At 39.5% G+C, this 23,182-nt stretch overlaps 1 protein-coding gene across 1 annotated transcript; it reads left to right on the forward strand.

Moving 5' to 3' along the window:
• Positions 1 to 3,767: 3,767 nt before the first annotated feature.
• On the forward strand, positions 3,768 to 21,685 carry MASTL (microtubule associated serine/threonine kinase like). Its single transcript, XM_032183445.1, has 12 exons — positions 3,768 to 3,816; positions 5,416 to 5,553; positions 5,962 to 6,101; positions 7,513 to 7,601; positions 8,189 to 8,295; positions 8,623 to 8,758; positions 9,176 to 9,348; positions 10,536 to 11,783; positions 13,639 to 13,777; positions 16,603 to 16,716; positions 16,821 to 16,922; positions 18,460 to 21,685. Exons 2-12 carry the CDS (start codon positions 5,419 to 5,421, stop codon positions 18,615 to 18,617), a joined length of 2,541 nt encoding a protein of 846 aa, XP_032039336.1. The 5' UTR covers positions 3,768 to 3,816; positions 5,416 to 5,418; the 3' UTR covers positions 18,618 to 21,685.
• Positions 21,686 to 23,182: the final 1,497 nt, after the last annotated feature.

Here is a 23,182-nt window from a genome sequence, read left to right on the forward strand (position 1 = left end):
AGGGCCCGGCTCGGCGGCAAAATGGCCGCCCCCTGCCGCCGCCGGCAGCGCCCAGCCCCGGAGCGCCCTCGGAAGCGGCTGATGGTGGAAAAGCTTCCGGAGCGCTCCTCCCTCACAAAAGGGACGCCCGGCAACCGGCTCGAACCTTCCTAATCTCCCGGGGGCGCTGCCGGCGTCATCTGGAGCCCAAATAACAGGACGGCTGGGCAAAGAAACGGTTACGGAGCTGGGTTGAACGCTGCCTCCAGGCTGCAGCCGTGTGGTGCCCAGAGCGGGGTGTGCGTGGAGGGCTGCTCGTGAGGGCGGCAGCAGCAGTGTAGCCTCTAGACACGGAGGAAAATCATAGAATTATTAAGGTTGGAAAAGACTTCCGAGATCATCTGGTCCAACCATGCCTCTACCACCAATGTCACCCACTAAACCATGTCCCTAAGCACCACGTCCAACCTTTTCCTTGAACACCCCCAGGGATGGTGACTCCATCACCTCCCTGGGCAACCCGTCCCAACCCCTGGTTGCTCATTCTGAGAATAAATGTCTCCTGATTTCCAACCTACACCTCCCCTGGCACACCTTGAGGCCATTCCCTCTACTCCTATCACTAGTTACCTGTGAGAAGAGACTGACCCCCAGTTCCCCACAGCTTCCTTTCAGGTAGTCATAGAGAGCAATAAGGTCTCCCCTGAGTCTTCTCCAGACTAAATGCTGGCCACACGGCCCGCTGGAGCTGCTACATCAAAAACACTCAGGCAGTTAACCTGTTCTTTGCTCCAGGCTGCCACTGGTACCTAACCCTGCCTGTTTAGGCCCTCTCTGGTACCGTTATATTGCACACCTATCCAAATTTCATATTCCCTATTACAGTTGAGTCTACGTGGTTCAAGATCAGAAGTTGACTTTGGTATTTAAGGAAAAGGTGTTAAAAACATGTCAGCCCCACAATCAATGGCCAAGGGTTTTGCAAGGTTGTCTGTCAGTAAGGTGACAGCCCTTACAACCACTACCTGTGATGCCATTCTGAAGTAATTAAAATATTTTTCAGGAACTTGAAGTACACAGCATATAGAAATAATTTTTTACAAATTAAGATATGTATCAATAACCTAAATATTGTTACTCACATTCAGTTAGAATGTAATCTAAACGTTATGGGCATATCTATATATGACAGAAATTCATCTTTGATATTGATCTTTTTTTCTCCACCTTGTGCTATCTTTCCATGTTCACACCAATTACTTTTGGTTGGTTACTATCGTTTTCTTCCTTTCAGCTCACTGCTGTTCTTCATTGTTGCTCCTTTCCTCACAAAGAGCACTGTTCCACACCTGCATACACAGATCTGCATCAGCAAAGCCACAGTGCTGCCTCCCCTAGCTTTCGTGCATCTCCCAGCTGCTTTCCACTAGCACTCACACAATAACAGACACGTGTCAGCAAGATGATTTGGTAGAAACCTCACCCAACAATATAAAAAAGGCAATCAACATTCATGTGGATCCACCGCATTTAGTTTTCTACCTAGCTGATATTGCTTCAGGGGAAGGGAGGGTCCTTTCCCAGGCTGGCTCAGTGGAGTAACATGCTGATGAACTGTATGATCCCACAAGGGGCGTGACCACCAGAATGTGATGCCATCAAAAGGGGCAATCCCTCCTTGCTGTCAGCTCTGCTTTTCTGATAAAATTGCTGCTGACAAGAGATGACAGCTAAACTAATGCTGACAATTTAAATGACAAACACAGGCAATGATAAACTGATAACATTAGAGAAAGCTTATTTAAAAGATTGTTTTGTACATTTGCAAGTTAAATTCTCACTCCACAAGTACAAGCAAGACTTCAGTGTGCAGTGTCAGATTATAAGTGATATATGCATCTGAAAGAGCGACAAACTACTAGAGACCCATAGTTCTGTGTTAACCTCTTATGGGGACGGCTTTTTGCCAATGCTAAGACTGCAACAGAGCAATTATGATTAGTAGAAATTAATTAACGGCAATGTAAATGCGATGGCAAAATAAAAAAACAGGGTGAAGGATAAAAAAACACAAGAGAACAGCTGAGAGCAGTAAAACTGGTAAACACTGATGACCTTAAAGCTAAGAGCAGAAGGCCTCTGCTCTGATAAGGCTATATCACAGATGGCTTGTCAGAAGGCCATCCTCTGATAACAGGAGGGTGGCCACAAGGTCACAGTGCATTGCATATGCTATTCCCGTTCCTACTGCCACAACAGGAAGGCAGAACGTAGCGATGGAGATAAGCAAACAAACACATGGCAACCCTGCCTGAGGATAATGGAAGCTGAAGTAACAAGAATTGGAGGGAGACAACAGATCACAACATAGTAGTTCCTGACTATAGAAAAGCTGCCCAGAAAGCAGTTTGTCATCAGCAGTCCAGAGGAAGCCAAGAAACAGCAAAGACTCAGCAGTGGTAGGGGGGATTTGACAGGCAGCGTGCTGTTGCACACAAGTGATCCTAACTGCACCACTTCACTCTTGCTGCTTGCCAATATGCAAGTATGAGAAAACACATGCATGAAGCATAACTGAAAATGAGCATGTGGGACCAAAATCCATTGTTTCTTTCTAAATAAGTATTACCTTCCAATTCCTTCATGGGTCACACTGCATTCAAATTCCTACACCTTTAGCGCCCCACAGAAATCCAGAGGACACCTGTTCCTCCAAGTACCAACCTACTTCCAAATGAGAAATCTAGATGGAAATCAGAAACTGATAGAAATCAGTTACATGGACTAACAATGACCTTTGACAGTTTGTCATGATGAATTTTCATTAAAAGACAAGCAAGCGAACAGCAACAAAAACCACAGCACCAAATAACAGAACAGAGTGGGGTGGTTTTTTTTTTTTTTTGTTTTGTTTTTTTTTTTGTTTGTTTGTTTTTCAATTGCTATATATGAAAATGAGTAAATTTTCAAGGGGTGCTTCTGATAAAACCAGGAAGGCTATATAACGAGGAGATTACAAGACACTAGGTCCAGCTAGAGATGGTTACAGGTACCCATCACTCCAAAATGCAGGCACCGACACAGCGCTCACAAACTTATTTACTGAGAGGGTTGTGAGGCATTGGAATGGGCTGCCCAGGATAGTGGTGGCGTCACCATCCCTGGAGGTCTTTAAAAGACGTTTAGGTGTTGAACTTAACAATATGGTTTAGTGGAAGACTTGTTAGTGTTAGGTCAGAGGTTGGTCTCTTCCAACCTAGACAATTCTATGATTCTGTGAAACCCTGAAAGAGCGTTTCAGCCAACTTTATTCAGCTCCTGCCAGTTACAACCACTTGTTAACCATTCACAACCCCTTATTAACCATTCCCTGTGGTTAGATGCAAAACTAAAAAAGTCCGTTAGCAGCGGACGCCGGCGAGGCGGATTCGAGCAGGGCCAACAGATCAGCGGCCGCCACAGAGAGGTCGCTGCCCACAGCACCACCCTCAGCCGCTTCGCTTCGCTTCGCCTCACCCCGCCCCAGCCGCCATTACGGCCGCTGTTACGGCCGCCATTACAGCCACCTCCCCGCGGTGACGTCACGGGGCGGGCCGCCATTTCGAATGGGCGCGGGACGCCACGGGCATGGGGGAGCCGGCGGCTGAGGCGCGGCCGGGCGGCGACAAGGACAACGACAATAACGGCGACGGTAACGGCCCCGCCGCCGGCCCGAGGCGCGTGGAGGTCCCCCGGCCGCCCTCCATCGAGGAGTTCACCATCGTGAAGCCCATCAGCCGCGGCGCCTTCGGGAAGGTGTACCTGGGCCGCAAGGCGGGCCGGCTGTACGCCGTCAAGGTGAGGGGGCGGCCCCCGGGGCTCTCCTCAGCCCCGGAGCTGCTCGGCCCCTGCCCGCACACCGGCCGGCAGTGTCGGTCTGCCAGAGCTGGCAGGGCGGCCCCGCTGAGGGCACGTCTGAGGAAGCCAGCTGTTGCGTTTTTAACGCGCGCAGGGTGAAAAAAACAGGCTTCTCCGTCGTAAAAACTTCGTTTTGCAGTCAAAGGTTAACAACCAGGCTCGTAGCACACAAAGCAAGCGTAAAACAAGGAGTTTTATACTTCAAAGCAATGCGCGTCTACTTACATCATTTTATTATGTGTTATGACCCAGAAGCTTCTGTGTGAAGTCCTTAATTGCTGTTGCAATGAAGTTTATGGATTGATTGCAGCTACAACATTTACGTGTGCCGAATATTTGTAAAACTAAGGTCAACATTTTATAAATGTAATTTGATACATTCTGTATATGTCTTTTTGGTTTTATTTGTATCAACTTCAATGATGATGGTAGGTGTGGATTCAGCTGTCATTTGTGTTGCATGAAAAGTGGTTCAATTACATTGCTTTAGCATCGTACAAAATGTTGTTATGAGTATTATGACTGAAAAACTTCTCTGTAAATCCTTTATCCATATCACATTGAAGCTTATGGATTGCTCACAGCTACAAAATTCATATGTTAATATAAATATATGTTAAATACCTGTACAGTTAAGGTTAATGCTTACGCAGAAGGTATCAAATTGCACTTAGGTCTTGCTGATGCATTATCAAATCCAATAATAGTGGTGATAGCTGTGGACTCAACCTATAATTTGTGTGGCATGTAGAAGAGAAATTAAATTGGCTTTAATGTCACCATACATATCCCATCCAAAGATGTTGGAGGTAGGTGAATTTCCAATGAATATTCAACGTATACTTAAATACCTATCAACTGTGCTATTATGCCTCTTTTTAAGATTAATATTGAGTGAGCATCAATATATAATGGGGTAATTCAGTACATGAACTAGAACCTAATTCGTAGTTAAGTTTATTTCTTCATCATAAATTGCCTGCCTTTTGAGAATTCTTCCCAAGAAAACTAATGTTTGGTGGATGACTTGATTGTAAACTTCAACTACAAATTCACTTGCGTTCTCTGTGAAGTTGGGCTGGGAATGGGAGGCTAGTAGCAGCTGCTGTCTTTCGCTTGATACTAAGATAGCATGGCTGACTGTTGTACTCTGTTTTCAAGCCTTGGGTCAGTTATTGCATCCTCAGAAGAGATGGGAAGATTTGGTCAGCAATGCTCTTTCTAAGTATTGGATATTCTTTCCTGGTTCTAAGTTGCATATATTGCAGACAAGCTGCTCAGGGCAGCTGAACTTCAGATACAAATTGTTCACTAATTTTCTGGAGTATGCAGACTTCTGTTCAGACTGAATTAAAAGGACCAATAAAAAATGTTCTCTAATAACTTCAATCTTAGAATTCTGTTATATGAAACTACAGCTTTATATATATAGACATACACATGCAAGCTTGAAGTATAAAGCTAAATGAATTGGAACTGCATGTTGGCATAGGGAAATAATGTATTCATCTACTTGGTTATTTTTTTTCCCCTCTCCAGGTGATGAAAAAAGCAGACATGATCAATAAAAACATGGTTCACCAGGTCCAGGCAGAGAGGGATGCATTAGCTCTTAGTAAAAGTCCTTTTGTTGTGCACTTATATTACTCGCTTCAGTCAGCTAATAATGTCTATTTGGTGAGTAAATAATTGGTTGTGGTGTTCTATGGTAGTGTTGAAAATATGGTAGTGTTGAAAATAGAGTGCAGAACTATATTAATGTCTAAAAACAGGTTTGGGTGTTCAGGCCTTGAGTATCATGGAAGTGCTTTGCAAATTATTTTAAATAATTTAAAAATCCTCTGTAAGTTAATTAAAAAGTTTATTACAGAAAGTAAGCTAGGCAAGTAGTATAAAATACTAATGTATATTGTCATATCTAAGTAAAAAGCTTTGTGTGGGAACATGAAGTAAGCTACCATGGGGAAGCTTCTATGAGCTTCTGCGTTTTGAAACAAGCTTTCACCTGGAGGTGAAAGCTATTTTTTATTTTACTTGCAAATTTGAAACATATTCTAATGTTATATTTAAATATTTGTATGGCAGGTGATGGAGTACCTTATTGGTGGAGATGTCAAATCTCTTCTCCATATCTATGGATATTTTGATGAAGAAATGGCTGTGAAGTATATTTCTGAAGCAGCGTTGGCTCTTGACTATCTTCACAGACATGGGATAATCCACAGGTAAAACTTTTTTTTTTTTTTAAATAAAAAAGAATTGGTAGTTTGGGTTTTTCAATCATTTGAAAATAAAAAGTAAGTAAACTATGTTTTTTCTTTTAGTTTAACAATGGTGGTTATTGTGGTTTACTATTTATTGTTAATTCGAAGTAGAATGAATCATGAGTTTCATTGAATAAATGTAATTGCCGTCATTACTCACTCACTGTATGGCCTTTACTTTGCTGCTGAGGATGAATGCATTCAGGATGCCTGCCTGTTTTATTTATTTGTACTTGTTATGTAATATCATATATTTCTTATGGTGTAAGTTGTGACATGCAGTCTGCAGATCTGTTCTTTGTGGAATGTGTATGGCAGACTGCAACTGCAATCTGCTCTTCAGGGAGTATGGGATCATTGGCATGCATTGCCAGTGATGGATTTCTGACTAAAGTTGTGTTTTGATCCATCTTTTATGTTAGCCAAGTATTGCTGTGCAAAACAGGCCCATTATGCATCCAGACTGCTATTTCCTATTTATTGGAGACAAACTATGTATTGGTTATGAAGAAGTTATGATCCCTTTCAGCAAAACCACTGCAAAGTAGCTAGAACCAAATAGAACATGTTTGGGTTTTGTTTGTTTGTTTTGCAATTGAGAACTTAATGTCAGTGGAGTTTGTCTCCATCTTCCCCTCAAACACATACTGACAGCCATTCTGTAGTAACAGCGGCCTCATTTGCTAGAGTTTCCTGAAGGTTTTTGCATGTGTACGTTACAGCAATGTCATAAATCACCAAAAATAAAACCTATCCGTGGACATTAGTACAAAAATATACACGGTTTTCTCCTTCCCTCCATTCCCCAGTGCATTCCTGTATTAGCACTGCTTTACTGCCTGCTAAGACCCCTTTCTACCTGTGTCATTTGAGTGCCTGCTAGTTCAGGAACCCTCTGGATACTGCAAGTACATAACTATAGGACAAAGGACAAGGACTGCTGGAATGCTCTCCTGGTAGTGACAGCATTCTTTGCTGCACTCAGTAGAGCTGCAGAGAACACATGAACTCTTTTAGGGGTTTGCTTATCATGCTTGTTCTTATATGTAGGAGCTACACATAACAGTAAATGTTGCTGTGGTAGTCCTCATCAAGAGCACTTATTAAACCCTCCATGTAGTGGAATGTGCAACTGATGTGACACGCATGGTGGCATTACAAGCCCCGAGACATTTGTCCAATATTTAGAGCCAGACATTTTTAGCTATTGCTGTATCCTTTCAACTGGAACTTTTTGTTGGCTGAGAGGCACCTTACTGCTGAGAATCAGCAATAATTCTGAGTGTTTTGGACTATGTGGTTTTGGTTGGGTGACTTCCATAATGTTGCCTGGTTGTCTTTTTGCTGACTGCAACTATATTCGTATCTTCAGGGATCTGAAGCCAGACAACATGCTCATTTCTAATGAGGGCCACATAAAGCTGACAGATTTTGGGCTTTCCAGAGTTACTCTGAACAGAGGTAAGATTTATCCCTATCCTATTGGTTGTATTTGTTAGTGTTTTTTTGGACACAATTCTGTGTTCTTGAATGTTTTGCATCCTTGTAGCAGACAGCTTTCAATTAAATAAGCCCAAACACTACACTAATACCTGATTTTTAGTAGGTAAGTACTGACGGAGTGCATGCTAGTAAAGTGTTCTGTGCACTGCACTTTGAGGCTGATTTTTATTCTTTGGGACAAAGGTGTATGAAAAATGGTCTGGAGCCATTTCTCTTAAGGGATATGGATTTCAAAGTTTCTATGAAATCCACTAAGAGAACTTGAGTGAATGAGTAATTCTGGCCTTTTCTTGGTGTATCTCTGCTTATGTCTGTCCTTCGGTGCATGTTTCTCACTCCTTGTGTATATTAATTTCCGAACTGAACTGGGAGCTTACCCAAATAAATGGAACGTGCAGGAGGAGGGTGAAGAAGTGAGCCTAGTCTAGCAGAAGATTGTAGGTCACTGCTTCAGCATCTGAACACGCTGTTTTCAAGCAGCAGAAAATAGAGCTGAATAGTCAATGTGAACCTGACCTGCTTAATTTTTTCAAATCCATTTGTAGAGATAAACATGATAGATATCCTTACTACACCATCAATGGCAAAGCCAAAACATGACTACTCACGTACTCCAGGACAACTGTTGTCTCTTATCAGCTCTCTGGGTTTTGTAAGTAATTTTTATTGGTTTTGAAGTACTTTGTTATTCTATTTTCCTTATCTTAAATAGGAAGAGTAAGGCTATTCTTACGCTGCTTCTGCCAGCTGGTAGAATGACCTGTATATTTTTCAGTACCTTGAAGTTCTGGAGTGGTTCCCTTGGACTATATTTCAAAATGCTGAGTACCAATTGTGATTTAAAAATAAAAGTTGGGTAAATGCTCATGGCTAAGCTCCGTTGCAAATTTAATAAAGAATGTATAAAGTTACACTGACAATCTGGGATGCGTTGCTCCAGCTCCATTAACTTCTAAGTATGTTTCTTCCTGTTTGATAGTATACTCCTGTTGGAATGAAAATGCCAATCAATCCCAATTCAAGTATTGCATCTGACAGTCCGCATGGAGTGGATTCTCCCATGTCTATAGCAGAAAAGGAAAACACCCCTCTTTCAGCTAAACTGTTCAAAACAGGTAAATATACCAAATCGTGTATTGAGCAACGCTCTTTGCTATCATGTGATCTGTCTTTTGGTTTTTAATCCTACATGAATAATTTAGACCCACTTGATAAAGGTGTGTTTCTAGTAGTCTTGTTGTCTACTATTCCTCTAGTGCTTAAGTACTAACACTTCTTCAGTTAACTTACTAGTGCCATCATTTGATTATTTTTTTTAATGCACAGCTATTTAATTCAAGATTTGTCTTTAGGATTTTACACAAATTGCATCAGCTGTTTGTGTACTTCAATTGAAAGTGATTTAGTAAAACAATATTAAAGCAATCTTGACATACTGTGAAGCTAGTTTATACAGTCTGTGTATTTGGATCAAGGTTTGTGTGTATACCAATATAAATATCTGTATATACTTTTTTTTTTTTTCTCTCAAGGTCTTGATACTTCTCCATTAACTCCTGTGATGCCAGTGAGAAGTTTAACTCCTGCTCTGCTTCAGTCAAGAAAAAGGTTTGGTACCTCCAGTGCCAGTAGTCAGTCCCACACATACTTGTCAAGTGTGGAATCAGAATGCTACAGCAGCCCCAGGTGGGAGAGAGGTGTAGAGGTCAGGACTGTTTCATCTTACCACTACAAACTAAAACAGCTCGTACTTCTATGTGCGGTATTGCGCCTCTCTTCTACTTCTTCCCCCAGTTACTTCAACTGCAGAGAAGTCTTCCTGCTGGAGAAGGAATGCTGGTTGTAATCCTTGTTGAATGGGAGTTTGGGATCTGTCTAGTGTTACTGTTTTTTAACCCTAAGCAAATAGTAGTCCCATGTAATATAACAGGAAAAGCAAATGCCATTTAACCTCCTGTAAAGGGGTGAAAGAAGGCTTTGGCTGGAAGGCAGTGGTTTAGCTCTATTCCCCATAAGTTAGGCAGTGCTGCCAGCTCTGGCTCTCTGAAAGCTGACTGTATACCTCTAGTTTTATTATCTCAGCATGCAGGCTGAAGAATTTCTTTAGAAGACAAATCTTGAAGAGGAGAAAAAAATGTACAAAAGAACACTTCAGTCTGTTACCATTTATATTACTGAAGGGTTTTGTACCAGCTAGCCTCCCACTAGTACTTACGAGTCATAGCTGATGCAAAATTCTTTTTCTTATTTTAAACTGTTAATGAAATTCTGCACAGACAAATATGAGACCTAAAGGAAAATGTTGGGGTGTTATTTAGCCCTTTGCTGCAATTCCTATATGGATCATGCAAAACAAAGTATTATAAGTTGTTTTAAACGTATTTTATCTAGCCATTTCTCAAGGCCTTGTTTCTAGTTTTGTTACCAAAATAGTAGTAATACTACCTTTTCCTTTCGTCTCTAGAGTATAACATGCTACAGGGCAGTCAGGGTAGCATGGCAGGGTTTTCTGCTATGATGTGTTTTTTTTTTCCTTTCCTGTGGCTTAAGATAAAATAGTCACAAATAATAGAATTTTAATCACTATATTTCTTTATCTGTAGGCTTTTAAAAACACTGCATTTTCCATTGTAGTGTAGCGAGCTTATTTCTTCCTTAAAGCCAAAAAAGCCAAATTATGAAAGCTGTTCCCTAGTCTAGTTCTTTTAGGTTTTCTTTTCCGATGCAGTATGTATTGCTTTTTATCAGTACTTATTCTTCATAACCACTACTAATGTTTGCTAACTTGCTGTTCTTTACTAAAGTAGAAATAAGGTATTTTCAAGGACACATTTCTGTAATGCTGTGATCTTCTTTTTCTTGATACTCAAAACTTAATGTGCTCGTTTGCAGCAAACTGAAGATGAACTCCATTCTACAAAAGGCAAAACAAGTGCCAGCGAGTCAGATCTCCTTTCTAATATAGAATTGCTGAATAGCAAAGATACTAAAATTCTTAAGAAAAAAGAACTGGAGTCTGCTATTTCTCCCATCAGCAGCAATGATTCTGGCAGCAGGCAGAAGCTGGGAACTGAACATTCTGATATAACAGATACTCCTGTGACCACACTGGATGTGAAAGGCATAGTAAGAAAATGTCTTTGTGAAAACAAGAGTTGGGAAGAAAAACTCATTGCAAGTAGAAGAGAGATGACTAATGAAGCTGTAGAAGAAACTTCCAATTACCAACAGTCGCCTTTGTGCCTGAATGATCGTATCAAACCTATCAAAGAAGAAGAAATTTTTGAAAAACCAGGTGTGAAAAGAAGCTTTGAATTAGTTGACACTAGTCCTTGTCAGGAGCTTAACTACATTAAGAAAAGCAATGCAGAATATAAACGTGGCTGTCAGATCTTCGAATTTCCAGCAAACAAAAGGACAGGTCTGACAACAGAAATTGAATCCTTAATGCTCGGTGATGATGGGTGCCTGCAGGAGACCTGCAAAAGCAAGGAAGAAATTAATCGTTTCATTGGCAGGCAGCAAAGAGCAGAAAAATCAGTCAGTCCAAATATAGCCAAAAATCTTATGTGTGATCTGGATGCAAATCATGAAAAGGATAAAAAGGAGTACATGAACTCAAGTTTTTTGTGTGCTGATGATGAAAAACCTTTAGGAATCCTGAGTGCAGATTCTGATTTATCCCTTCCTGAAATGTCTGTTACAGAAAGCCATTTGGAAAAGCAGCTTTTAGATTTGGATAAAAGTGTTAAAGACCTCTCCTTTGAGGAACCAAAAGCAGAAGGCATGCTAATAACATCACCTAGCTCCCAAGGTGCTTCAGAAAATGGAGAGAAAGCAGATACTGTCCAGGACTGCAAGGTGTTACATCTTGAACAGGATAATCACCAAATACACACCGAAGAAACCTACCCTGACACATTATTTTCTCCTTCAGAAAAGACGATGAAAACACTGAATCTCTTCAAAAAAAACGCTGTTGTTTTTCGAAGTTACAATAGTCCAATTAACATCTCCAATGTGTCTGAGCCGTGTAGCATGGCTTCCTTAGACATAATGGATCTTTCACCTGCTTGTAGTGGCTCCTATCCAACAGCTATTACGCCGCTGCAGAAAGGAAGACCGTACAGAGTCTATCAGGTATACAAGGAGACACGTAGAAACTTGGCATGGGCATCAAACGTTAGTGACCTGGAATTATTCTTTAAGTTGTTAATTAAGGAAAAGTTGATGTACTTTGAAGTAATCTGCCAAAGACAGCTTTTGCTGATGTGCTTTCACTCATTGCACTTTTGTGGCTGAAGTCTTCATTTCTGTGAGAGCTTAGCAGTAACTGTACATCATGGCTTGGAAATTGTTCAACACATCTGCCTGCCTCTCTGAGAAATCCTTTGCTCTTACAGTGAGCTGGTACAAAAAGCCTGCTCTACTGTCTCATCCACCTCTTAGAGCACTGATGCTTTCTGTGAGCTATTCTTAGGTTTCCTGAGGCAAGGGGATGTCTTCTGATTTTTCTTCGTGTGCATCACCCCAAGGCAGTCTGTAAATGGTGTTTGGCTGCTAGGAATTGCTACTATGCCTGCTGCTTCTTTTTTTTTTTTTTTTTTTTTTATCCTTTTTTCACCCATTTTTTCATCAACAGTGAAACCTGTCTGCAGGTTATGAAGTTTTTCTTTTGATTCTGTTAATCCTATTGGTAGCAAATAAATTGTCTTGCAATAAGTTAGAATCTCAGATGTGGGAAAGGTAAAAGTATGTATGTTGATCCATATTTCCTGTTTTATTTTTCCTATAGCTTTATAAAGCCTTTGTCTGGTTACTTAAGCTGATGTAGGCTTTAAAGCCTTTGCCATCAAATGTTTTAGCAGTTCTGTTAAGCGTGTTGAATGATTCTGTGTACAAAAAGCGACATTCAGAATAGTATTTTGGGGAAAGACTTCTCATGTCTGAATTGCTTGCTTCTGTTTTGGCATAAAACTTTAATCTACCATGAAATGTATCTTGTGTTCAGCTGAACTGGAGTCAGGGTAGAGTGCACTTCATCTCCTGAGAAGCAGATGGCGTTACCTAGTTCTCTAGCTTCAGACTTGAGTAGGATAATATGTTTCTTATACTTTAGTGATGCTTTTTAAAACAACATCACTACCAAATGATTACTTTTTTTTCTGGTTTAGTAGTAGATTCTGTAGCCTGCCTGTATGGTATAGTTGATCTTTATGAGTTGATCTTTACTGTATTAAAAATGAAGCTGGAACCAAAACTATACCAGATATATTAGAATTCAGGGAATAATGTCGAATAGAGAATAAGAGTCTGTGTAAGATAGTTTCACAGTCTCTCCACGCCTTAGTGGGTACCTGTCAGTGCAGTCAGCCTTACAGCTAGGAGAGTTACTGACCTACCTCCTAGCCTGTCTGTGTTTCTTCAAATTATGTCCCAAAATACTTTCAGAAGGTTTGTGTAGCTTTAAACAGTCATTAAGTCTAACCTGAGCAGAATTTCATCTGCAGGCATTATGCATCCCATAGATGTACAGGTTGAAGAATGAACAGCTCATTTAATATATTTTGAGTGTTTCTAATAGGCAACAAATCATGCATTATTTTACAGATCTATGAAATATTTGCGGAACCGTGCTCAAATTGGATGTTATTTTGACTATATATATATTATAAAAATATATTTAGTAAATTATTCATTTTCAGATTCAAAGTTAAGAGGACTTGAACTTTGAGATGTTATTTGGGGATTTGACATTGGGAAAAGAGCTTAGGGAAAAGTTTATTGAAGAAAAAGCAATGCTTAATTCCTTATGCTTCAAGATAGTTGAGGGAAAGAAATAGGGGCATGTTTCACACACTTCCAGGGAATGTACGTTTTGTAACATGTACTTGATTTTAAACTTAATCCTCAACTGTTATAGCCTTTTCTAAACCTGAAGGTAGGAGTTGAAGTTTGGTTTGACGTACAAAATTTTCTTTTTGCCTGTTTTAAGACACCTCTTCAGGGGGATGCTGGCACGCCATTTAGGACCCCAAAGAGTGTGAGAAGAGGAGCTGCCCCAGTAGAAGGTGAACGCATCCTGGGGACCCCAGACTACTTGGCACCTGAGCTGCTTTTGACAAAGCCTCATGGTAAGACAAAAAAGCCATGGATTTTGTAAATCCATAAAAAGGTAACATATCTAAAGACTTAGAAATGTAGAGCTCTGAACCTGTCAAGTAGGACAAGAGTGAATTCTTTAAGCTAGTGCTTAGCTTCTGCAAACACTGATGGCTGTTTGCCTCAGCAGCTCCTTCATTTTTTTTTCATGACTGAAGGTTTGGACTATCTGGCATGGTCCTACCTGGTAATCTGATGTATTGGAAACCGTGCTTAGGCAGCCTGAAACCTTTATGTTGCTTAGTCAGAACGAGCAAGTTGTGATTCCTGTACTTAGAGATTCATTAAAAAAAAAAAAAAAAAAAATAGTAAATTTAATATGAAAGGATTAACCTTACAATTGTTTTCATTGTATTCAACATTGTTGATTCTGAAGTGTTATGTGCATTCAGACAAGTTTATAAAGTTGTGTTAAAATCAGTTATTCTTGAATTGAGTGACTTTGTGAAATTCAGGATTTCTAGCAGGATTTTCCGTAAAAGTAGACAGTAGTAGCCATTGAATATTTCCTGCAAAATACTATAAGAAAATGAAATAGCACAGCATTAAAGTGCACAGATTTTGTTGGCTCGAATCTTGAGCTCAACTAAGATCAACAAAAAGTCTAAAATAATGCTTGAGTCACTAACAACAACGAAAATATCCCTGAGTACACCTGTATGTTTGAGATGGAAACAAACTCTAATTGTAAATATACTTTTAGATTTTTTCACATTTTTTTTTTATAAAGTTAACAGTTTCAGGGAAATTATACTGATATTACTATCAGATCTCCATTGAGGTCAACATTCTTTGTAAAGCCCTGAGGTATGCAGCTGACATACATTAACTAAAACTCCATGAAAAGGTTTAACAGACTCAACAAATTTGACTGTAACAAGAAGAAAATTACTAAACCCACATGGTAGTTCTTGCTTCCCTTTAGGAATCCTGTTTTTTTTTGGTGGGTATTAAAACTGGATAATAGTTGGAAATGTATATACGCAATAGTTGGACACAGCAGAACTCGGCTGCAAGTTGACTTGTAAACCAAGTTGTGATCTTAAAATAGTTTTGTAACGCATCAAAGTTATAAGTAGAAAATCTAGTTTTAACTTTAGTTTTGTTGAGTCACCAAGTTATAAAAACAAACTTTGAGTTACACTTGATATTCTTTGATATGCTTTTTTTGTTAGGGTTTTTTGCAATAATTGTAATGTTTTCTTGCTTCATTGTCTTTTCATATGCAGGGACTCTGATCTCTGGTGAGTTTGCTGTGTACTGCATAGAAAAGGAAAGCTCAGTGCAACTCTGAACAGTCAAAGTATGAGTAGATCACAATTTCCGAGAAAACTGTTCGGGTGAACAGTGTCTCTCTGTAGAAAGTTACATCCGATGTGCACTTCACATAATGTGTGGTGCCTTCACAAAAGATCCAGGAATCGCCAGTAGTGCTGATTATGCTATCAGAAATCACATGTGAGCCTAGACTTCAGGAGTAATGTCAGCATTGTTGAAGACCTTGTGTAACAGGAAATAAACCAGAGATACTTTCCTTGTTTCCTTTTCACTTAGTACAGTCAGTCTGAATCAGTTTGTGTATGTGAAGAACTCTCAGATACTTCAGGCCTGGTATTTCTATTCCTGTCTTCAAGTATTGATGGGAATGACTTAGCAAGGTTATAGTAGTGGATGTAGTATCTTTAGCTAAACTTGGGGAAGGAGGTAGAAAAGTGCTACTGAAACCTGCCTGCCTTCTTTGTTCAGAGTTGTGATCTTATTAAACTTTGACTAAGCTGGGAGTTTTTTTATTTGAACATCCAAATACCTCTAACACCAATGGATGTGATCTCACTGCTTTGATGTGCTTAGCTTGGTGGGGCACTCAAACTGCTGTTAAAAGCTGCTAAAAGTGCATTATTACTAATTATACAGTTTCCAGCACTTCTAAACTTAGTCAAGTAGTCATTTTGAAATGGCTGAGAATGCTTTTTTTTTTTTTTTTTTTTTTTAATAACAATACAAAAGCTTTAAAAATTTACACTTTAATTTTGTTTCAGTTTTTTGCTGCAGGCTTGGCATCTGCTCTTTATACAGTGGTATAGGCACAGCCTAAAGATGCAGAAAGCTTACAGCGCATGCAGTGGTGTTTGGGACTGCTTTGCCTGCCTGTTTTTAAATGGTTTAATTTTATAAAATCCAGAACTTGGAAAAAATACTTAATAACAAAGGAGAGAGAGATTACTAGTAATTACACATTGCCCTAATCAGCTTCAGCGTGATGGAAAGTAATTCCAGTTTTTCACATGCTGCCTCGTCCCTGCAAGCTGCCTTCAATATTTTTGGCATAAATTTAGGCAAATGAAAATTAAGTTAAAACTCTGAATTCTTGGAATGTTCTCAAAGAACTGAGAGTAAGCTATGGGGTTAAAACATGAAGTGTTCATCTAGACACTAGAGGAGTTATCTAAGACAACTTTCTCCTGTCAAAAAAAAAAAAAAAAAAAAGCAGCTTGTGGAGAAGTCAGCTCCTGAATTCTATGTTGAAGAGCTGATAATTGAATCAGCACCCCTGTTATTATCAGTAAACCCTGGCATTAGCTGTGAGGAATTAAGGATCAGGGTGACTTTAAAGAAGCCCTTTAATACTTTTTATCTTCTGCATAATTGTCAAGAAGTTGACAATCTTTTCTTCTTTCATTTCCAAGAAGTTTTGCAGGATACAAACACTTTCAAATTTTGCTGTGGCTAATCTTCATATGCTTGCAAATACATGAAAATAGTTTTAATGGTAACAGCCTCAATTTCTCTCACTCAGGTGCTGCTGTAGACTGGTGGGCTCTTGGAGTTTGTCTGTTTGAGTTTCTGACTGGAATTCCACCTTTTAATGATGAAACACCAACACAAGTCTTCCAAAACATTTTGAAAAGAGGTAATCTGTTTCAGTAATTGGATAATGTGTTGTTGTTTTTTGTTTTTGTTTTTTTCAAAGTTTGTTGTATGGTTTGAGTTACTTACTTATCTCTATCTTTGTAGATATTCCCTGGCCAGAGGGTGAAGAAAAATTGTCTGATAATGCCCAAAATGCAATAGATATTCTTCTAACAATTGATAGTGCTAAGAGAGCTGGACTGAAGGGTTAGTATTAAACTTTGTTTGTGTTCTTTATAACTAATTAAAATTTTCAACGTGGTGTCCTCCTATTGAAACTTACATCAATAAATTTTATTGCCTGCTTAAGGTTCATATATAATGCCAGAATACTTAGCAAGTTGGGATATTTTCTGTATTTCCTTTTGAAGGAGGAAAGTTTTGGGGGAGGTTGGGGTGGGTTTTTTAACACTTTTTTCTTTGGATGTTCAGTATTTGACATACTAAAGTTCACTCTGTTTTCCAGTTCAATAACATCTGCTTGGGGGATTTAGACTAAACTGATTTTAGGCTTTTAATCAAGGTTTCTCTAGTTCGGTAGAGAAGCATCCTTCAAAAGATAATTCAATAGTTTTTTTTCTTAAGAACCAGGCTATCTTTGAATGCACAGGGAAGGCAGAGTTGTTTACAAGATGCACTTTGTATATGGTATATTTTTCCCTTATATGGGGACTTAAGCACTTGCAGTTGTAACAGGGAATATATTTCATATGAATTTGATAACAGGGAAGGAAACCTATAGGGTGAGATATTTTAGGAAGGGGACAAAATCTTGGAGAATTGCCAAAGGAATCGCTGGAGAACAAATCATTATGGAAATGGTTACTCAGACTAAAGGCTAAGAGCTGAAATAAAGCCAGTACAAATTAGAGTAGGAACACATTTACAAATGAGGCTCATAATGTCACAGGGAATTCTCTGGCCTTTTAATGACCGCCAAAAAGCATCTATTGTCTTGAGTGTATTTTAATTTATTGTCCTTAGCCTGGGTAATAGGGTAAAATCTAACTGCCTGTGGTGCCTACAAACTTATATTTAGATGACATAATGGTTTATTCCAGTCTAAAGTTCTCGGAAATGTGAGTGTAGTAGCTGAATCAATTAGGAGTTAGAAGACTAACCCTCTGCTATCTTGTCTTTTGTCTATAATAAATTTTAATATCATGCCATGTTATTTGATCAGGAAATGTAGGAATGGTAAGCAAGGGTTGACACTTTCTAACAGCTAACAACTTCCTAACAGCTAAAAGCCAGCGGTATGGACTTAAAGTTTGTAGTGAGTGTTTGTCTTGAGCAAACTTCCACCTCCTAAATGCGATTCTTACCTGTCCTATTTTTTTCTGACAGCTTTTGGTGTCTGTGGGTACAGGTGATAAACGTAGGTTTGTATCCCCCTGAGCTGATGGTAGAAAGCTATGATTTGGGGACTGTACAAAGCAGAAAAGGGCTATTCCATGGGATAGCAAAAGGTGGGTGGTCTGGGGTGAAGGGTAGGACTGGCTCCCACACATTTACTCCGCACAGGATTTACACAAAACTAGAAACTGACTTTGAAGTGTTGCTTAAAGTTTGTGTGGTGCTCTATTGTGAAAACTTTACCCCACTCTGTGTTTGTTGGGGGTAACCAATATCTAATTAAAACTTGCACTTGTGTTGAATTTAGAAAAAAAAAAAAAAAAAGGGGGGGATGTTAGACAGTAAGGCAGAAGGAAGTTTCTAATGCTTATAAAAACATTTATTTCAGAACTGAAACCTCACCCCCTCTTTCATGGAGTAGACTGGGATAATCTACAGAATCAAACGATGCCGTTCATCCCTCAGCCCAATGATGAAACTGATACCTCGTACTTTGAGGCTAGGAATAACGCTCAGCACCTGACTGTGTCTGGATTTAGCCTATAGCACCAAGATAAGTGAACTCTGCGTGTTATTTGCACACTTTCAGATTGTTCCGTAACACTAGTATGTTCTTAACCAAGTGTCCTTGACAAATTTAGAGTGTTTTAAGTTACCAGTCTGCTTTTATTATTGTATTCTGAAGTGAAACTACTGTATGAAACTTAGCTTCCGCCTTGCTACTTCATATGTCACTGCACCTTACTGAGAGGCCGGAGTGTTGTATTTTTTAGGGGTAGTAACGCTTGCCTTGGCAAAAGTGGGAGCTTTTTTTAATAGCAATGAGTAATTGTGACTAGGATGTGGGAAGTTATTTTACAGTAACAGGGAAAGGACATAAATTTATGCTCATTGTATCTAAATGTAACTTACCTAGTGGTGGTTCGCTATACCGACTACTTGGGACTTGTCTTCTGACCACTGTGCAAAACCGTTGTTTCTGTTCACAGTGGACAACTGAAACCTTACTGCAGCATTGAAATGTCTTATTTCTGTTTGCCTTACCTCCAGAAGGGTTAAGACCGCGTTGATCAAAGTTAACTCAGCTGTATATACATGGCACGTGTAGTGCAGTAAAGATTGACGGCAGTTCTGCTGGTAATTATCCTTCCCTGGACAAATGGTGTAGGGGAAGTCGAGTTGAGCCCATTCTGTTAGACAAATGCTGTTTAAGTTGTTGCCTTGTAACAGCTGATGCTGTAGGAAGATGGACAGAACGGCCTACATTTTAGCAATTACTTGTTTTAAATAGAAAATGCTGAGTGTTTGGGCATGTCGGATGATAGAAAACAAAACACACTTGAGTGTTGGCCAACAAGTGAAGTATTACTCATACTGAAGCTGCTATATGTTAAAGACTATAATGTGTTGCAAATTAACAGACTGTTTTGTAAACTCTCAACCGGATCTGAGATTTCACAAGAATTTGAGTTAAAATGTATATTCAGTATTGTATATTCTAATTAGAGGGAAGCTTTTTTAAATATATTCTTAAAATGTAACACAGTTTGCGTTTCTGAAATCTTAAAGGGTTGTGTGTAGGTAATTCTGTTTAAATTATCTTCTTTAATATTTTTCTTTTGTAGGTATTGCTTTCTCAGATAACTTCCTGCAGATTTATTTTTCAGGTTTGTAGTTCTTAAATTAAGATCAGTGGTGCCGGCCAGTGGCCATATGCCAGAAGCCAGGCATTTTGCAAACTTTTGCTAAGTGACTTCTGAATTTCCTGAGTTGACCCTTCATGCAGGTGAATTAAGTTGTCTCTTCACTGCCCTGCTTCTTGGAAGACAAGATTCAGCGAGCAGTGTTTTCTCAGATTTCCATCATCAGGCTTCCTGCTTTCCTTTCAGATAGCTTGGGAAAGGCATGGGGCTGGTGGGGGGAGTGGAGTTCTCCAAAAGACCTAAGGAGCTAATTCTTAATGGCTCAGTGTTTATCATGCCTAGAGCTGGTGCTTTGCGTAGTGAAACAGAATCGTGGAAGGCTGTGTCCAACATACAGTGACTCTCACTCTCTTCGTGACAGACTTAAGTTTCTGAAGACTTTTAAATTGTTGAATCTTACTGAAAGTGATGCTACATGAAAATGTGCAAGGAAATCAATACAATACATTACTGTAGCAGGATCCATAGATGACATTCTTTGAATGATCAGAAGTTCATTAGCTTGCCATTTTACTGAAAACACAAGTTTTTCCTGTGTATAGTTGGAATACATATATCCTTAAAATGAAAAAGAAATATCCTTGATTTAAATAATTACTATGCAATTTATGTGGTGTGTGGGTTTGTTGTTTTTTCAGTTTAGTTTTCTTAAACCAGTCTTACAGGAATGAATGTCAGTTTCATGCTGAGAAAAATACTCCCTAAAACTGTGGAAATCATGCAAATTGAGCACCACAACTGTTGTTCAGACCCTTACAAATGGTTACAGACTGTTCCCATTTTTCAGTATAGTGTGTATATAGCGCATACCTATGGGGAGTAGTTACAGTGGTATGACATCTTAAAGACAAATAGCCTCTAACTCCTTGAAATAATTCTTAATCAGCTGCAGAAGTCAAGTAAGCTTCTATCTAAACTTTCCCTAACCAACTGCCAGGAGCTACAGAACCACCCAGAAGTCAGACTAAGTAATCTAATGCAAATGTAACTATGCAGAGCACCAAAACACTGTGCATAAAGAGCTGTATTGACTTACCCTTTTGCTCTTAACCTCAAACCTTCTAAAATAAAATTATGGTTCTTCTACCATAGTTCTAAAATGCAATACAAACCCATAAATCCTGTAGACCATAAATAAGCCAGCTGACGAATCAGCATGTTTAATGTTAGATAGTTGTAAATGCAGCATATGTCCGCTGCTGTCTTCACCTGTTAAACTGTGTACAATTAGCACTGAAGGTTACTAATTCCCCATTCTCTTCGATATCTTGTATTTACCCTGTTCATAGCAAACTTGGAGTTGAATATTATATGTGTGGTGGGGTTTTTTGCTTTATAAAAAGGCGTATCCTAGATGTATTTTTCATGCGTTTTCATGCGTCATCTCAGAGAACCTCCTTGTTAACCCTTAATGCCACTTTTTTCTCCACACTTTCTGCTTGACTTTTAAAATAGTCCAGGAAAAACACGAAGAGTTGTAATCAAATGTAGCTGAAAGTGCTTTAAAGCTTCTTCCCATTAGTAATCAATTACAACTATTTGTGTAAGCTGGAACAAAATTTTGGCCCCTAGAAGCTCTGGCCTATCCTTTGTAACAGCTGGAGTGTTTGACCTGGTGTCGTGGAAGGCATACGCTTTATGTGCCTAATGGACATACAAACTGTAGCATCCAGGATATCCCGGAGGACAGTTGACCTGCTACTACACAGCTGGAGAAGTGATAATCCCTGATCTTTACAGTTTTTACCACAGAAATAGCACTCTTGGACAATAATTACCACTAACTTGCTGTTAGGCTTGCCTGAACACTGCACAAGTTTTGGATGCCCAAGCACTGAAATGCCGATGTGTTCCCGAGCTGGTAAGCTCCTGTTCCAGCATGTTCAGGTTTCACGTTTGGTTACTCTTCTAGTAAACTATTTTTTTCTGTCTACAGAAATTTTGAAAAAAAATACTTTGCACAGTTTCGTGTGTGTGTGTGTGTATGTGTATAAAATAATAAAATACTGCAGTCCTGCTCTTGCCTACTTCTGTATTTTTGTCTTTAAAGAGGCCTTACGCTCTTGGCCCTCTCTCAGGTGTGTACAGGGGAGCAGGTGCCTGTTTTTACGCAAAGGAACCCATCCCTGTTTCCCCACCCCAGTGAAGATCCTGAGAATCAGTAGGGAAGTAGTGTTAAGGAGGAAGCAAAAGCTTCTGCACTAACATCTTAAGAAAACATCTTAAAAAGCATTCATGTTACATGTAAATGGAAAAAAAAAAAAAGAAAGAACTGCCTCTCTTTAGAGTCCCTGACTGAATGCTTCACACAGTGGAATGCCTTTGTGTTTTCAACAAGCCTGTCCTCTGAGCTGAAGTTGGATTTGCTGCAGGACGTTTGCTGCACCTTTGCTTCAACAGTGCAGCAGGTGTTCAGCTGTTCCTAGAGCCAGGCAAAACCCTTCTGCCTGCCAGCCCTTCTGAGGTGAGTAGCAGCTAGCACAACATGTGCTAGTGCTCTCCTGATGCCACCATCTCCAAGTCAAAGCTCTCTTGGTCCTCTGGCAAAGGACAAATATCTCCCCCTTACCTTTATGATGCACTATCAGCTAACTAGAAATCCATCCAAGTTGCACCAGGCCACCAGTTACAGTGACCTTTAGGTGCTTGTACCCGCTGAGGCCCTGGCAGGAGTCACAAGTGAAGAGCTGCAGAAGCGATGTTGTTTTTTGTTACAGCCCTGAGACCACAGCTGCTGCTTCAACACATAGCCAACGAGTTCTGCACCACCAAAGCACTGTGCAGCATTTACCAGCCATTAAGAAAATTCAAGATTAAATACAAAATATTAAAGGATTGATTTATTGAAACATTAATAAATAACACAGATAACACATGCCTACATTTATTTCAGTGGGAAGTTAACGGTTAAGTACCTTTGGGAATGTCTGTACCATCTCTAGAAGCTGGACACCTACACGTAACACGGTTATCAACTGGGAGAGGCACTCTGCGGTGCTTCATCCTGTCAGAAGACGTGCTGCTTCAGGGTTTACCAGTTTTGTGTGGTTTTTAAGTGACCTTCAAGCTAGAGCATCCTTCCCATATAAGAATTTGTTGGTTTTTTATTAAATCGATCACTCTGAGGACTTTAAGCTACAGGCACAATGGCTTCAGGTCACAGTAGAACTTCCCTTCCAGCATAAGATTTGTTCAAACCTGAGTTTTCAGTACATCTCATGCCAAAACTGACCTCTGGCAGATGAAACTTTTCGATCACTACAGCAGTCTTCACAGATGTTCTGATCGTTTTATTTCAAAATTCAGCTTTACAAGAAGAAAATCAGAATAAGGAAAAATAACTATTAAAAAAAAAAAAAGACTTTAAATTATAATTGCCCCAGTAAGACAAACATTAAATTCTGTGGT

Source organism: Aythya fuligula, chromosome 2 (assembly GCF_009819795.1).
Source record: "Aythya fuligula isolate bAytFul2 chromosome 2, bAytFul2.pri, whole genome shotgun sequence".
Classification (NCBI taxonomy): Eukaryota; Metazoa; Chordata; class Aves; order Anseriformes; family Anatidae; genus Aythya; species Aythya fuligula.

Excerpts from the sequence above, each read along its gene's own strand:
- MASTL (XM_032183445.1), top strand. The coding sequence starts at position 5,419 with ATGAAAAAAGCAGACATGATCAATAAAAACATGGTTCACCAGGTCCAG. Across the intron at positions 5,554-5,961 it reads CAGCTAATAATGTCTATTTG|GTGATGGAGTACCTTATTGG; the intron begins GTGAGTAAATAA and ends TTTGTATGGCAG. Across the intron at positions 9,349-10,535 it reads GGTGGGAGAGAGGTGTAGAG|CAAACTGAAGATGAACTCCA; the intron begins GTCAGGACTGTT and ends GCTCGTTTGCAG.